This window comes from Chrysochloris asiatica, unplaced genomic scaffold (genome assembly GCF_000296735.1).
Source record: "Chrysochloris asiatica unplaced genomic scaffold, ChrAsi1.0 scaffold00333, whole genome shotgun sequence".
Taxonomy (NCBI): domain Eukaryota; kingdom Metazoa; phylum Chordata; class Mammalia; order Afrosoricida; family Chrysochloridae; genus Chrysochloris; species Chrysochloris asiatica.
In genome coordinates this window covers 738,994-754,618 of record NW_006408851.1, presented here as the reverse complement: position 1 = coordinate 754,618, position 15,625 = coordinate 738,994, and the positions used below count along the sequence as shown (strand labels likewise).

The 15,625-nt window shown below is 49.4% G+C and overlaps 1 protein-coding gene across 1 annotated transcript in view; it reads right to left on the bottom strand.

Annotated features, from left to right (window-relative positions):
• Positions 1-15,625, bottom strand: part of EHMT2 (euchromatic histone-lysine N-methyltransferase 2) — a 33,788-nt gene extending 18,163 nt beyond the window's left edge. Inside the window, exons 1-26 of the mRNA XM_006875664.1 lie at positions 15,557-15,625; positions 15,241-15,459; positions 14,892-15,145; positions 13,917-14,001; positions 13,790-13,830; positions 13,461-13,610; positions 11,357-11,497; positions 11,166-11,280; positions 10,905-11,006; positions 10,537-10,685; positions 10,300-10,443; positions 9,985-10,220; positions 9,724-9,906; positions 9,555-9,637; positions 8,989-9,095; positions 8,769-8,891; positions 8,587-8,688; positions 7,584-7,688; positions 7,310-7,464; positions 7,054-7,221; positions 2,735-2,879; positions 2,348-2,425; positions 1,890-2,005; positions 1,675-1,761; positions 344-422; positions 3-178 (exon numbers count right to left, since the gene is read on the bottom strand). Coding sequence (XP_006875726.1) covers positions 3-178; positions 344-422; positions 1,675-1,761; positions 1,890-2,005; positions 2,348-2,425; positions 2,735-2,879; positions 7,054-7,221; positions 7,310-7,464; positions 7,584-7,688; positions 8,587-8,688; positions 8,769-8,891; positions 8,989-9,095; positions 9,555-9,637; positions 9,724-9,906; positions 9,985-10,220; positions 10,300-10,443; positions 10,537-10,685; positions 10,905-11,006; positions 11,166-11,280; positions 11,357-11,497; positions 13,461-13,610; positions 13,790-13,830; positions 13,917-14,001; positions 14,892-15,145; positions 15,241-15,459; positions 15,557-15,605 — 3,392 coding nt within the window. The 5' untranslated portion in view covers positions 15,606-15,625. The remainder of the gene's footprint in view (positions 1-2; positions 179-343; positions 423-1,674; positions 1,762-1,889; positions 2,006-2,347; positions 2,426-2,734; positions 2,880-7,053; positions 7,222-7,309; positions 7,465-7,583; positions 7,689-8,586; positions 8,689-8,768; positions 8,892-8,988; positions 9,096-9,554; positions 9,638-9,723; positions 9,907-9,984; positions 10,221-10,299; positions 10,444-10,536; positions 10,686-10,904; positions 11,007-11,165; positions 11,281-11,356; positions 11,498-13,460; positions 13,611-13,789; positions 13,831-13,916; positions 14,002-14,891; positions 15,146-15,240; positions 15,460-15,556) is intronic.

Here is a 15,625-nt window from a genome sequence, read left to right as displayed (position 1 = left end):
ACCCTAGCTCCTCCCCAGTCCGGATGTCTCGGGAACTGAAGAAGGCGATGCGTGGAAACCGCAAGTCTTGGTGCAGCATGAAAACGCGGACAGGGATGATGTTGGGGTCACACAGATGATTGATGAATCGGCTGATGTTGCCATAGTAACGGGCATCAATGCAGTACACCTCTCCATCCTGAAGGTAGGGACGTCACTCTTCGCATCTCCCCTACCCTGTTTGCCTGACCAACTACCAGTGACCACCCGGCCCCTCCTTCCCAGTTTCCATCCGCTAACTTCCCTGGGGACCCCAGTAGTCCAGCCACTGGGATGGAATGGGGCAGAGAGGTTTCCTGCCCACCTTGTTGTCTAAGTCGAAGAGATAAGAATCATCCTCTCTCACATCAGCTTCAGCATCGGAGATCAGCTCCCCAACATACCTGTTGGGCAGGAAGTGATGGTTCTAAAGATGAGCAGAGCTTTTGGTAGACTGCTCTAGGCCCCATCTCTCCTCACAATCCCATGGAACCTCCTTCTACTACTTGTCAACTGGTCTAGTTACTATCTGAGTCTCAAAGACTGGTGTGGGGACATAAACAAGACGCTGAACATCACCTGGGAGGGAGGTGGGTAGTCCCTTGAAGGGGGACTCAGGGAAGAGCATGGGAAGACATGTGAGGGGATAAGAGAACACAACAATCCAGTTCCCCACCGAACAGCTGACGCAACAGACAGGACGGGCAGATGGGCCCGGGATGACCTAGAGAAGCTAAGGTAGTAACAGGAAAGGGACAGGGAGAAAGGTTCCAGTGAAAGAAGACGGGTTGTGGTCAGCATTTATGGGCAGGTGGAGTAGGGTGGGGAAATTTGCTTGAATTTGGACACAAGGAGGTTTGTGTACTCAGATCAGCCAGCAGGTGGTGGGCATTGCAGGGCTAAAGGACAGAAGGGGGTCAGGGCTTCATGGAGAGCTGGAGCAACCAGAGCCAGGAGGAACTTGGGGGAAGGAGTTGGAGAACAGCACAAGGGAACAGCAAAGGGAGGAAGAGGAGCCTTTCAGGGCAAGGGGTCTAAGGGGGTGGGGAAGATGTTAGGAGAATGAGGACTGCTGAGAGGCAGCACTCACGGAGAGTGAAGGTGTAGTTTGACAAAGGTGCAGTTTGACAGGGATGAGCAGTGAGTGGATGGTGGGGACAAGGAGGCACTTGATCGAGAACCTAAGAGGGCATGAAGGAGAAAATCTGGACACCGCTACCACCACATGTATCAGAGTGGAACTGTGCTCCATATAAATTCTCAATGGCTCACTTGAACTGCTTGGCACTCCTGATTAGGCAAGTAGGGTTAGGTAAAGGGAGACCTAAGTAAGTTTGAAGACTATGGGGAAGAAGCAGGGGAGAGGGAGTAATTACAGAGGCTGGGCAGAGAAGGAATTGATGGAGAGGGACAAGGCCACTGAAAGGCAGTTGCTTATCTCCATTTCACACAAGACAAATACGGCTCAAATCCAGGGCTGCTTCTCTCCCAAACAAGTGCCTTTCCCACTCAGAGATCTGAGAGATCGTGGCAGTGAAGGAGGAGGAAGACACAGGCATGGTGACAGAAAGCTCCAGGGTCTGGGCAGACTGGACATGGGGCGGGCAGTGAGAGGTGGGCTCCACCCCTCAACCTTAGGTACCCCAACAGACTCACTCGCAGATGAAGGTTCCCTGGGGGATGGTCTGCAGGGCACGGACCCCCCAGCCCATCTTGGCTGTCCGGTAGAGCTGCAGTCTCACCCTAGGGGCAGGAGGGAGGGTGTGTTGGGTAAAGGGCCTGGAAAATGCTAAGGGTGGGGAAGGGACCACCACACACTTCTGACAAAGGGGGTGAGGCAGGTGTGGGTGGGCTGCAGGGCAGGACCTTACTTGATGCCACTTTGGACCACCCGGTTTTTGCAGTTCCTCCAGCAGGAGCACGCCTGGTTACACTCAAAAATCAGTGGGGGCTCAATCTTGTTAAACTCCTGCAGCAGCCGCCCATCCTGGGGTCCAGAGAGACAGGACAAAGGTCTGTGTGGTCACCACCTCTATGCCCAGGACCCCAACACTCCATACAGAAAGATCCACTGTTGACCCTAGCCCAGATAGGGAAGGAGTTGGGGAGCTCATGCAGCACTTGAGACCAAGAACACACAGTGTGCAGCTATGACCCTCAATTTGCATATACCTGGGCACTAGTCACCTCTACCCAGTCAGTATCCTGGGAAATCCCCAGGTGCTGCCCCGCCCTCTCAGCCACTTCCTCCTCAGGGCAGGAGGTGTGAGCATTGTCAGGGGCTGTGTCTCTGGAGGAGAGGATTCAGTGATCAGACTGAGCGGCATACCTTGTCATACCAACACCGGATGCTGAGCTGGCCGCACAGGCAGTTGGAGCTGGAGCAGTCGTCCACACACGTGCAGTGCTGGGCAGGGAGGAGAGAGTCAGTTCAAGCCCTCAGATGCTCTCTGACCCAGTCACTAGCATCTCTGGGGTCCATGTATTAGGATACAGGTAGTTAAGGTACCAGGGTGAGAGGAAAGCAAGATATTACGGATGGTGTGTCCCCAGGGCTGCCTACATAAAGGAGCCCTTCCTCCAAGTGGACACAGTTCCACACCAGGCTGTCTTTCAGTCCCCACCCCTGGTCAGTGTCCTGGTTGGCCCAAACTTGCCCAAGTGCACATGGCAGCTCCAGGTGTCCCCTTAGGAGGGCCCGTGGCGGCCCACTCACCTGTAGGTGGGTGATGTTGCGGTCAATGTTCATGGTGGAGGTCTCGCAGTTCTCGGAGATGTACTTATAGTCCTCAGGGCAGGGCTCTCCATCCACACCATTGACACAGGGAATGGGTACGTTCTCATAGCCCCGAGCCACGTCCCTGGAAGCAGAAGGGGAGATGGAGCTAAGGGGCTGGAACAAGAGTGAGGGGCTCCTCTAGGTTCAAGGGAGGGCTGGGGAGCTCAGTGGGGCCTAACATGGAGCTGAGGATGGTGGTGTGGTTCACTGGGCCACGGGGAAGATGGGTCTGGAGTGGTTCTAGGGATCCATCAGGGTGTGGGGAGTATGCTTACTAAATCTAATACAGGACACCTAATTAAGTCTTAAAGAGCTCTGGTAGCGTACTGGTTACAAATTGGGCTGCGAGCCTCAAGGTCAGCAGTTCAAAACTACCAGCGGTTCCGCGGGAGAAAGATGAGGCGTTCTGCTCCCGGAAAGATTTACAGCCTCGGAAACCCTGTGTAGGGTCACTATGAGTTGGAACCGACTCCACAGCACATAACAACAACAACAACAAGTAAGTCTTAGTTTCAAAAACATTAAAATCATCGAGGAGTGTAATATATACGAGTATGTCCTATATATTGCATGGAATTTTTTTTTTTTTAATTGTATTAATTCGACTGGTGGACCTCTGGTGTGGCGCTGTAGGGTAAGCACTGGACCACAAGGTCATTGGTCCAAACCCACCAGCTACTCCTTGAAAACCCTATACAGAGTCACTGTGAGTGGCAACTGACTCACTGGCACTTCACAATTATATAGGTAACAAAACACCTGCTGTTTCTATACTTATCACAAGTACAGTTCAGGGACATTATGTTCATCATGCTATTCAACCCTGTTAACTGATTTTCCCATCACCCTTAAGAGAAGCTCAGTGACTCCTTCCACTAAAAAAGTGTTCCTTTCTATGTAATATTCAAATTTAACTGGGTGTCCCTTACTTTCCACCACTCGTCTGTCAGTTTGTCATACGGTGGTGGCTGGTGAGTTGCTGTGATTCTGAAAGCTATGCCACTGGTGTTTTAAATACCAGCAGCGTCATCCACGGTGGACAGGCTTCAGATGAGCTTCCAGACAAAGATAGACTAGAAAGAAGGAGTGACGAACTACTTCCGAATATTTAATCACTGAAAACCTTATGAATAGCAGAGAAACACTGTCAGATATAGTGCCGGAAAATGAGCCCCTCAGGTTGAAAGGCACTCAAAATGTAACTGGGGAAGAGCGGCCTCCTCAAAGTAGAGTTGACCATGATGACAAGAATGGAGTGAAGCCCATGGGAGAAAAGCCCGTGGGACCTCCTTCATTTGCTGATGGGGCACAACTCAACAAAATGAAGAGAAACAACTGTAAAAATCCATTAATAATCAAAACATGTAATGTATGAAGTATGAATCTAGGAAAACTGGATGTAAAAAATGAAATGGAACACATAAACATCAATATCTTAGGCATTAGTTAGCTGAAATGGACTGGTATTGGCCATTTTGAATCTGACAACCATATGACTTACTATACTGGGAATGACAAATTGAAGAGCAATGGTGTTGCATTCATTGTCAAAAAGAACATATTCAGATCAGTCATGAGGTACAGCGCTGTCTGTGATAGGATAATATCCACATGCCTACAGGGAAGCCCAGTTAATACCACTATTATTCAAATTTATACAGCAACCACTAAAGGCAGCGAGGATGAAATAGAAGCATTCCATCAACTTCTTCAATCTGAAATTGATCAAACATGCAATTAAGATGTATTGATCATTACTGGTGATTGGAATGAAAAGGTTGGAAACAAAGAGAAAGGATCAGTAGTTGGAAAATATGGCCCTGGTAATAGAAATTATGCTGGAGATTATATGATAGAATTCAGCAAAACCAATTATTTGCTCACTTCAAATACCTTCTTTAGACAGCATAAAAGACGATTATACACATGGACTTCATCAGAAGGACTACACAGAAATCAAACTGACTACATCTGTGGAAAGAGACAGTGGAAAAGCTTGATATCATCAGTCAAAACAAGGCCAAGGGCAGATTGTGGAACAGACCCTCAATCGCTCATTTGAAAATCCAAACTGAAGCTGAAGAAAATGAAAACAAGTCCACGAGAGCCAAAATATGTCCTTGAATATATCCCACTTGAATTTAAAGATCATCTGAAGAACACATTTGATACGTTAAACACTAAAGACCAAAGACCAGAAGAGTTGTGATGACATCAAGATTATCATACAAAAAGAAAGCAAAAAGTCATTAAGACAAGAAAGAAGGAAAAGATCAAAATGAATGTCAGAAGAGACACTGAAACTGTCTCTCCAGCATAGAGATGCTAAAGCAAATGAAGAAATGAGGAACAAAACAAGAGCTGAACAGAAAATTTCAAAGGTCAGCTTGAGAAGGCAAAGTCAAATATTACAACAAAATGTGCAAAGATCTGCAGTCAGAAAACCAAAAGGGACGAACACGCTCAGCATTTCTCAAGCTGGGGAAAGTGAATTAAAAATGCAAGTCTAGACTTTCGTTATTGAAGGATTCTCTGGGAAAATTACTGAATGATGCAGAAAGCACCAAAAGAAGATGGAAGGAATACAGAGTCACTGTACCAAAAGGAAATGGGTGATGTTCATCTGTTTCAAGAGGTAGTAAATGATCAAGAGCCAACGATACTGAAGGAAGAAGTCCAAGCTGCACTGAAAGAACTGGCAAAGAACAAGACACCGGGAATTGATGGAATAAAAATTGAAATCTTTCAAGAAAGTGAGGCGGCACAGGAGGCACTCACTCATCTCTGCCAAGAAATTTGGAAGACAACTATCTGGCTGACTGATTGGAAGAGATCCGTATTTGTGCCCATTTCAAAGAGAGGTGACCCAACGGAATGTGGAAATCATCTGACAATAGCTTTGATATCCCATGTGAGTAAAGTTTTACTAAAGGTAATACAGAAATGGCTGCAGGCATACATTGATAGAGAATTTCCAGAGCTTCAAGCTGGATTCAGGAGAGGCCATGGGATGTGGGATATCACTGCTGATGTTTGATGGATCTTGGCTGAAAGCAGAGAATATCAGAAAGATGTTTAGCTGTGCTTTACTGACTATGCAAAGGCTTTCGATCGTGTGGATCATGACAAGCTATGGACAGCATTGTGAAGTATGAGTATTGCGGAACACTTAATTGTGCTCATGAGGAATCTGTACCTGGGCCAAGAGGCAGTTGTTCAAACAGAATATGGGAACACAAATGGCTTGAAATTAAGAAAGGTGTGCGACAGGATTGTATTCTTTCACCATATTTATTTAACCTGTGTGCTGAGCAAATAATCCAAGAAGCTGGGTTATATGAAGAAAAATGTGGCATCAGGATTGGAGGAAGACTCATTAACAACCTGCGATATGCAGATGATACAACCTTGCTTACTGAAAGTGAAGAGGACTTAAAATACTTACTGATGAAGATCAAAGATCACAGCCTTTGCTATGGATTGTATCTCAATGTAAAGAAACAAAAATGCCCACCAGTGGACCAATAAACACCAGTCAAAGAATCATATGACGTATTGCATTAGGCTAATCTGCTGCACAAGACTTTCTTAAAGTGTTGAAGAGCAAAGATGTCAGCTTGAGGACTAAGGTGCACCTGACCCAAGCCATGGTATTTTCAATAACCTCATATGCATGCGAAAGCTGGACAGTGAATAAGGAAGATTGTAGAAGAATTGATGCCTTTGAGTTATGGTTTTAGAGGAGAATATTGAAAGTACCATAGGATGCCAAAAGAACAAACAGATCTGTGTTGGAAGAAGTGCAGCCAGAGTGCTCCTTGGAGGCCAGGATGGCCAAACTTCGTCTCTTGTACTTCGGACATATTGTCAGGAGGGACCAGCTGCTGGAGTAGGATATCATATTTGATAAGGTGGCGGATCAGAGAAAAAGAGGAAGACCTTCAGCGAGATGGGATTGGCAAAATGGCAGCATCAATGGGATCAAGCATGGCAACAATTGTGAGATTGGCCCAGGACCGGACAATGTTTCATTCTGTTGTGCATAGGTCCCTCCCTATGAGTCGGTACCAATTTGATGGCACCTAACAACAAACAACAATAATCCCTACTTTTATTTGCTAAAGCTTATCAAGGCTTTATTTTATAAATTGTATCTATTGTCCAAGGTTGCTGAGAATTAGCTGAGTAATTAATTCTTTGTGGGGCCTCAAGAGGGTCTGGGACTAATCTGAGGGCTTGATGGGACCTGGCCTCACCTGCAGATGATCTTCTCGGTTCGGATGGCCCGGTTTCCAACTCCGAGCCGCAGCTTGCGATTGAGCTGGAGTGCAAACCACACGTCGGAGCGCTCGGGGGTCAGGTCCCAAGCCGTGTCTCCCTCCTTGTTCCGAAGCTCAGGGTTTGCCCCACGGGACAGGAACAACCTGGGGAGGGGACAGGGAGCCCATGGGGCCTGGGGTTGAGTGGTGGTGGGGGCAGGGGAGTCAGGGGTAGGGCCAGGTGGGGGCTCACAGCACACAGTCGTGGTAGCTCTCCCGGGCTGCAATGTGCAGGGGTGTGTCCCCATGGTAATTGACAGCGTGGAGGTCGCAGCGGGCATTTAGGAGGACCTCAGCGATGGCAGCACTGCCGGTGAAGGAGGCCCAGTGCAGGCAGATGTTTTCCTCCTATGGAGGCGTGAGGGGATGGGCCGATATAGGCAGCTGAGCCCCTGCCCCCGGCCTCCACTTCCTCAGGGGCCTAGGGTTATCCCCACCTCTCCCACCCCAACGAAACTCCCACTCACATTATCAGTGAGGGTGACATCAGCGCCTCGTGTCAGCAGCATGCGTATCACTTCTATGTGCTTGTGCTCTGCGGCCCAGATGATGGGCGTCCACCCTCCACTGTCCTGTGGGTGGGGAGAAAGGAGGGAGGGTCAGGCAGCGGCCACCTCCTCCCTAGTCTCAGAGCAGGTTCAGGTTGTAGGGTCCAGATGACTGAATCCCAGCTCAACCACTCACAGGCTGTGGGGCTTTGGGCAAAGTCGCTGAGAATTATGAGAATAATTTATTCTTTCTGAAAAGATATGTATTTCTTGGTGTGCCTACTGAATAGTCCTAGATGCAATGCCATCCCAGGAGCAACAAATACCCTTAGACACAGAGACTACTCTCAAACAAAAAGACTTCCCATGTAAAGGAACGAGCGTCTCTTAGCCAAGTGGCAGATTCTGAGTTGGGGGCAGGACGTGTGCTGAGGCAAGGGCCTACTTCAAAGGCACTCCCTGAATGAAAACTAAACAAACAATTCAAAGATCAAAAAGCATGACACTAAAAGGTTACAGGTGTCCCTGGGTGGTCCAAATGTTAAGCATTCAGGTGCTCACCAAAGCTTTGGATACAGGCACCTTGGAAGAAAGGCTTGGCAATCTAAAAATGTCGTCAGCCACCTATGGGGCCCAGATGTACTCTGAGACACACCGCGTTGCTATGAGTGTGACTCGATGGCCACTGGTTTGGTAACAAATGAAAACACAACCAATATAAGAGAATCCAAGAGTTCACAGAAAACCTCACTGGTCACTTTCAGAGACCACAGTAGCAACTCACTACTCTGCAAACCCTACAGAAAAGTAAAGGAAGAAAAAGGGAAACAATCAAGAGAAGAGCAAATGAAGATGAACAAAGAGATGGAGATAGACACCTCAGGGAGAGTCAGAGGAGACAAGAAGCATAAAAAGGTCCGAAAGCCCCAGGCTCAGGTGAGCTGAGGAGTTGGGGCTGGGCCGCAGCCTGGGAGCCACTGACCTGGGCATTGACATCCACCTGTCCCGTGCTGAGCAGCAAGCTGACCATCTCCAGGTTCCCAATTTTGGCTGCATGGTGGAGGCAGGTGGAGCCATCCTCCTCCTGAGGGAGACATGGTCAGTTGAAGACTGGCTGCCACCACAAACCAGTCCCTGACTCTGTGGGCCACTCCCTCTTGGTACCTTGCTGTAAACGCAGCCACCACGCTGTACCATGTACCGTGCCAACTCCAGGTGGTTGTTCACTACAGCCTCCATCAATGGCGTTCGCTGCTGCTTGTCTACCGCATTGATGTTGGCTCCAGCCTGTAAGGAGGCAGACTCAGGCTGGCACCAAGGAGGGTTGGGGCTGGGAAGGAGGTCCGAGACCTGGTCACCCAGGCAGAGAGCTTGCAATGCTGACCTGCAGCAGCACGTGGCAGATCTCCACTGAGCCCTTTTGGGCAGCCGCATGTAGGGGTGTGCGCTTGCTCTGCTGGTCACTCTGGAAGTTGGGGTCCAGGTTGTCCACTGCAGGGAGACCCCATTGTACCAGGAGAGGAAGGGACAAGTGGTAAGCAAGCCAGGGTGTGGGCAACACCTCCTCAGGGCTCTAACCTGGATCTGGGTCCCTCCTGGGCATCCCCTGTGCTCATTTCCACCAAAGTACTTTTCACAGTGCAGCATTCAGAGCTCTGGCAGTGCCTGGGTTCAAACCCTGGTCCTGCCCTTTAGTACCTCCATGTCACCAAGCAAGATACCTCCCTATGCCTCCATCTCTGAGCTTACACAGATCAGTGCACCCAACATAGCTCTCAGCGCAAGGTACCCTCATCATCCTGGGTCACCTGTGTGTATTTTCCCACCACACTAAGTCCTGTAAGGTGAGGACTGCACCCTCCATCCCTGTCCTCTTGGTCTTGAGCCCAGTGCCTGGCAATATAGTCCCTATTCGACCGAGGTGCACTGAACAAGCGGAGGAAAACTCACATAGCATCAGGATCACTTTCTGCAGTTCTCCCTGCTTCACTGACAAGTACAGTTGCCGTGGGTGGAAACGAAGCTTCTTCCGCCTGCATGGTGAGGAAGAAGGGCTTGGCTCCTGGTACTTGACCACCACTGGCAGAGCTGCTCCCGCTCCAGCCCCAACCCCACTCACCTCTCTGACTCCTGGATGACCAGGGCCTTTTCCAGGGCTTCCCGACCGGGCCCAGGGGGCAGTCCTACCGCTGAGAGGCAGCCTCCATTAGGCAGGGTAAGTGAGGGCCCTGAGCTGTCAATGGTATCGGCCAAAGGGTCGCAGGGCAGGCGCCTGGGCTCACCGTGCCCTCGCATCCGGGCACTGTGGGAGAAGGTGCTGATGTCTGGAGGCAACAGCAAGTGGGTAGGAACAGACAACAGAGAAGGGAACAACCAGTACCTGGGTTGGGATGTGTCTGCTCTTCCAGGGGCATCCTGGGCTAGGGGCGGAGGGGCAGGAGCTGCAGTGCCAGCTTGTGGGACCATCCCATCCCCCCGGGGGATGGTCACCTCCTGGGCCTCGGAGGCATCTTCCCCACAATGGGGACAGAAGACCATTCCATTCAGTTGGGACACACAGGCCTTATGGAAACGGTGGGCCACTCGGAAGTCAGGGTGGCACTCCAGGAAGGTGCCCTGGGGGCAGAGAAATAAGGTCAGGCCTTGGGAACCCTTTCCCTGCCAGGTGTGCCTGCCCACCTTGCAGCTCACTCACTGCTGTGCAGAAGTAGCCACATCCTGGGCAGCAGTGATGTTTAACCATACGGGCGCGGTGGGTCTCACAGAGCACCATCAGGGCCACACGGCTGGAGGGCCTCATGGTCTCCCGCTTCAGGATGGCAGTGTTGCAGCCTGACAGCTGTGGGCAGTGAGGACACACAAGGAAAGACAATGAAGCTGAGGCTTAGCGCTGGCTCTCCCTGCCACCTCTCCTAGCTGCCCAGTGGCCCACCTCTCCGTCCACACTCTCTGTGGCCATGCACTTGTGCCCCGCCCTCTCACTGATGCGGTCGATCTTGGGCGCCTCCATGCGGCAACTGCAAAGGGGCAGCTCCTCAAACCCACGCTCAGTCTCCAGCGAAGATGTGTCATTAGACACTCCTTGGATGGAGAAAACATGGGAGCTGAGGAAGGCCATGCCTCTCACCCACTGGGACCCCTGATGGGTCCTCTCACCCCCACCCTTTGTCTCCTTTCATTCTCTAGAACCCCTAAAGCCTGGCTGTGAATACTACCACAACAGGGCCCTCCTCCTCCCCGTTCCCTCCAGTCTTGAGGAAGCCCCCTAGTGGCTTCCTTGTCCCAGCAATCAGCAATTACCAGCATGGTTGGGAGAGAGGGTCCCCTCGCTGGGCAGCTCCAGGGACCCCAGAGGAACCTCCATGTACTCACTGGGGCCTGAGGAGCCCACACCATTCACTCCTGACATAGAGACAGAGAGAGTGAGAGTGCGAGCTCACAGGTGCATGGGTGTGGGTACATGCGGGTGTACACATGCAAGAATGTCTGTATACATGCATGCTCTCTGGGGGCCAGGAGAGGGCTGGAGGAGGGGACCCAAAAGCAGAGCAGCCCCCTCACCTCGTGGCTCCTTGGCCCTTGGAGGCTCCCGTTTCCGCCGTTTCCGGGTTGGCTTCACCCATGGGCTGTCCTTCCGCCACTTCTTCTTGGCTTTGCGCCGGCCACTGGAGCCACTCTAGGGAGGAGGAGAGTTAGGGTCTCTGGTCTCTTGTCCTATAGTGTCCACCTCTTGTGAGGATGCCAACCCTTACCCTGTCTGACTGATTGCCTGATTCCTCATCTTCTTCCTCCTCTTCTTCCTCTTCCTCTTCTTCTTCCTCTTCTTCTTCTTCCTCTTCCTCCTCCTCTTCCTCTTCTTCACTTAATTGTTCAGTAAGGGCTTCAACTTCAGACTGATAGAGAGACAAGATGGGGCACAGGGAACAATCACTTCCAGGCCACAACTCTCTTTTGGGTGGGTGGCTTTAGAGAGGCAGAGCCGGATGTATCCAGCCCCCAGGACCAGACAGCAAGGCTGTTGTGAAATGCCATTGAGTTGGACCCTGTATAGGGCTTCCAAGGAGTGGCTGATAGGTTTGAACTACGGTCCAGTGTTTATCCTGTAACGTCACACCAGGACAATGACGTAGAAGAACAAAAATAACAACAACAACAAAAAGATAGGCAGTGTGGTCAGGAGAGAAAAGGCTGAGTTACTAGATGAAGAGGCATTAAAAAAACAAACAAACCAGGAGTTAAAGCGAATAGAGGTAATTACTGTTAACTGATGGTACATTACAATCATTGTAATGAAACAAAGTTTATGATTTTCTTAATGTAAAACTGATGATCTGGCTTTGTAAACCCTTACTTAATTCACAATAAAAAATAAACAAAGCTAACAGAAAATTAGTCCACAATTTTTTTGAAGACGCCTCACATACAACAGTCAAAAAGGTGTTATAATTATATGCAACAATGTGCATGTGTCTTGGCAACATTAAAAAAAAAGAAAAAGAAAACCACAACTTCTAGGGGATAGTTGTTGTTTATACTCATAATAAGGAGCTCTGGCAGTGTAGTGGTTACAAATCAGGCTGCTAATCTCACAGTCTGTGGTTCGAAACTACCAGCTGTTCCGTAGGAGAAAGATAGGCGTTCTGCTCCCATAAAGATTTACAGCCTTGGAAACCTTGCACAGGATTGCTATGAGTCGGCACCGACTCCATGGCACATCACAACAACACAACATGCTCATAATGACCCCGTATAGGGTTTCTGAAAAGTGGCTGGTGAGCTTGAACTGCTGATCTTGAGATTCAAACTGACCTTGAAGTCCAGCGCATTAGCCCACAATGCCACACCAGGACTACTTTTTATAAAGCTCATAAATAGGCAAGACTATCAATGGCTGCAAAATACAGTAGGTGAAAAACTCACAAAGAACATTATAACCAATGGATCAAGCTGATATCACCTGGGCCTGATGTCCAATCTTGACATCACAAATGAGAGATGACCTGATGCTCTGTGCTGCTCGACGTGATGTAATTGGAAGCACTTGGCACTTACTATCAAGCCTTCTTGCAAAAACAAAAAAGGAATCTAAAGCTGATCATGCTTCCAGATCTATCTAGATTTGTTTGTTTGCCAAAAATATGTGGCAGAGAGAAAAGCATCATATTTCATCCCAATTAGCCAACTCCTAACATGAGAACTTCTGTAGGACAACTGATCTGGCTCCTTCAACAAATAAATGGCTCAAGTTAAAAACAAACAAACAAAAACTTTTAGGAGATGTGGAAACTATATATCTAGAGGTAGAGTCCTGGTGTGGTGCTGTGCGTTAATGCACCATTTGCAAAGCCATTTGAACTGCAAGGTTGGCAGTTCAAGCTCACCAGCTGCTCGTTGGAAACCTTATACAGGGTTGCTATGGGTCGGAACCGACTTGACGGCACTTCACAACAACCTAAGCCAAACACAAATCAAATCAAGGTCTGGACCTCATTTGGATCTTAAAAAAAATAATTTTATGAATTAACTAAGGAAACAGGAACATGGAGCGGATGTGTGACAGTATTTATGGAATTACTGGTAGAAGTGAAACTAGTAATGTATTTTATAGAAGTGAAAATAGTAATGCAATAATGTCCAAATACAAAAGGTCTTATGATTATAGACACATATGAAGATATTTACAGACAAGATGACATGGAATCTGAGATCTGCTATAAAATAATCCAGTAGGTCTGTGTTGAGCGGGGAGATTATAGTGTAAGGGAGTAATAAATAACCAATAAACAACAAAACAGACTAGAGAGAAAGTTGGACCTTGGGAAGTGCTGGGAGGGTGGCAGACTGGTGGGGTCTCACCTTACTGTCAGAGTCCACTCGCTCATCCACAGAATAAGAATCATAATAGAGACTGAAGTCATCCCCCACCACGGTCTCCCATTCCTCCAGGGACCCCGAGTCCCCCTTCTGCAGGGTCACTTCTCCCCGGGCAGATTCCAACTCCTCCGACTGGAAAAAAAATGAGAAAAATTGAGGTTGCTGGCACCCTCCCCTCACCTACCTACTTTGAGGACCCTGGGTGTAGCCCCAGTGCCTAAATACCCTTGGAACAGGCCTCCTCTCCCCCACCTCTACTGCCACGCCCCATACAGTTGGCAAGGTCTTGCTCCCTGCCTCTCCTTGCTTACCAGGCCACTTCCAGAGTTCAGCTTCCTCCTTTTGACTACATCTGGAAGGAGAGAGAAAGGGTGAGACCAGTGCCCTACACCCTCAGGGCAAGTGTCAGACCACAGGTGGGTAGGAGGTGAAACTGACCTGAGGTCACCTTCCCCAGGGAGTGCACATCATCACTCATTCGGAAATGCTGTACTTCAGGGGGCCGCTTCTCAGGAATGGGGGGCTGGAGGGGATAGGGAGCATTTTGGATCAGGTAGCATCTATAGTTTTTGCTGATTTGCCTGGTGCCCCAGGTGCGGTGGGTTGGTGATTCACACTCTCCAAAGTGCTATTTGGAGCTCTGGGAACCAGACCACAGCACATTCCTTACTGAACACTCACTTATCTCTCCAACCGCCCATGAGCAGAACCTTTATTCCCATTTTACAGATGAGAAAACAAACATTAGCAAGGCTAAAGACCTAGATATCAAGAGCCCTAAAAGCTTCTGAGATCCTGGGGCCTTTGTGATTTCTCTCCTTTGTCATTTCTGTGACCTTTACTTTTTTTCTGGCAATTTGTGATAAAACTTTAAAAATGGAACAGAAGCTGGTTTCAAAGAAGGGAGGGAACATTCCCCTGGGGGCTTGCTTTGAGGTAGAAAAGAAGAGTGGTTTGAAGTTCCTTTACATAGTCATTACCATAGAAGTAATTAAGACATTAATTATGTAATTAACTCTTTAACATCTGTCTTCTGAGCTCCCTGTCCCCCAAGAAGGTAAACTCCAGGAAGACAGAACAGAAGAGGGTCTGTTTATACAAATGAAGTCAAAGCCCATTATTTGTCAGCAATAGATCCTTTGTTGTTGTTGTTGTCAAGTGCCATTGAGTCGGTTCTGACCCATAGAGACCCTGTATAGGGTTTCCCAGGAGTGACTGGTGAGCTTGAACTGTCAACCTTACAGTTCAATTAATTGGCTTTGCAGTCTGGCCCATTAACCCACAGCACCACAAAGCATTTAAATATGTAAATAGATTAGAAGCCTAAAGCTAAATTACAAAAAAGCCCCCAAGGGTTTTTGATCTCCTACCTTAGTTTTCCTCTTCCTCCCTCCCTTCTGCCCCTCTCCTCACCTGCCCATTTCCTGGTTTGGACATGGTTTTCCTGGCTCTGTGGACTTTGGGCTGCCCCTCAGGACTGGTGGTGGCTGGAGGGGGTTCAGGCCCGGCTGCTGCTGTCCCCTGGGTCCCTGGCATACTCAGCAGCCTCATGGCCAAGCTCTGGACTGATGGGGGTGACTTCCCAGCCCCGGTCATTGACATCTTGGCTCGACTGGGACAGGCACCCCCTTTGCTGGGGGAAGAGGGGAAGGACTTTGTGGCATGGCCTAGAAAACAGATGGGCAGGCAGGCAGGTAGAAAGTTAAGGCAAGATAGAAGAGTCAGAGGAACCGCCCCCCCCCCCAACTCCCCAGCTTCTCACCCAGCAGGATGCGGCCCCCATGAAGGTCCCCATCTCCCTCCAGGCTCTCGGGGTCATCCCCAATGAGCGGTGTGGTTCCCGCTGGGGTGTCAGCCCCCTCATCGCCAACCGTGACAGTGACAGAAGCTGGAGATGAGGGGCCAACTGGCTCCAGGGGCTCGGGGTTGGCCTTGGGCAGGTTCTCCTCACTATGAGAGGTGTCCCCCAAAGAGCCATGAACTAAAGAGGAAGAGAAAAAGTTCAAGACTAAGGACTCAGAAGATCCTGTGTTGGGGGAGGTGAAGGTCCAACTGGGCTGATTCTGTCGCACACTCACCTCTTTCGGTGGTTCCTCTGGGTTCCTTTTCCAGCAGCAGCGCCCCCATTTCTGCGGGGGCCTCCCCCT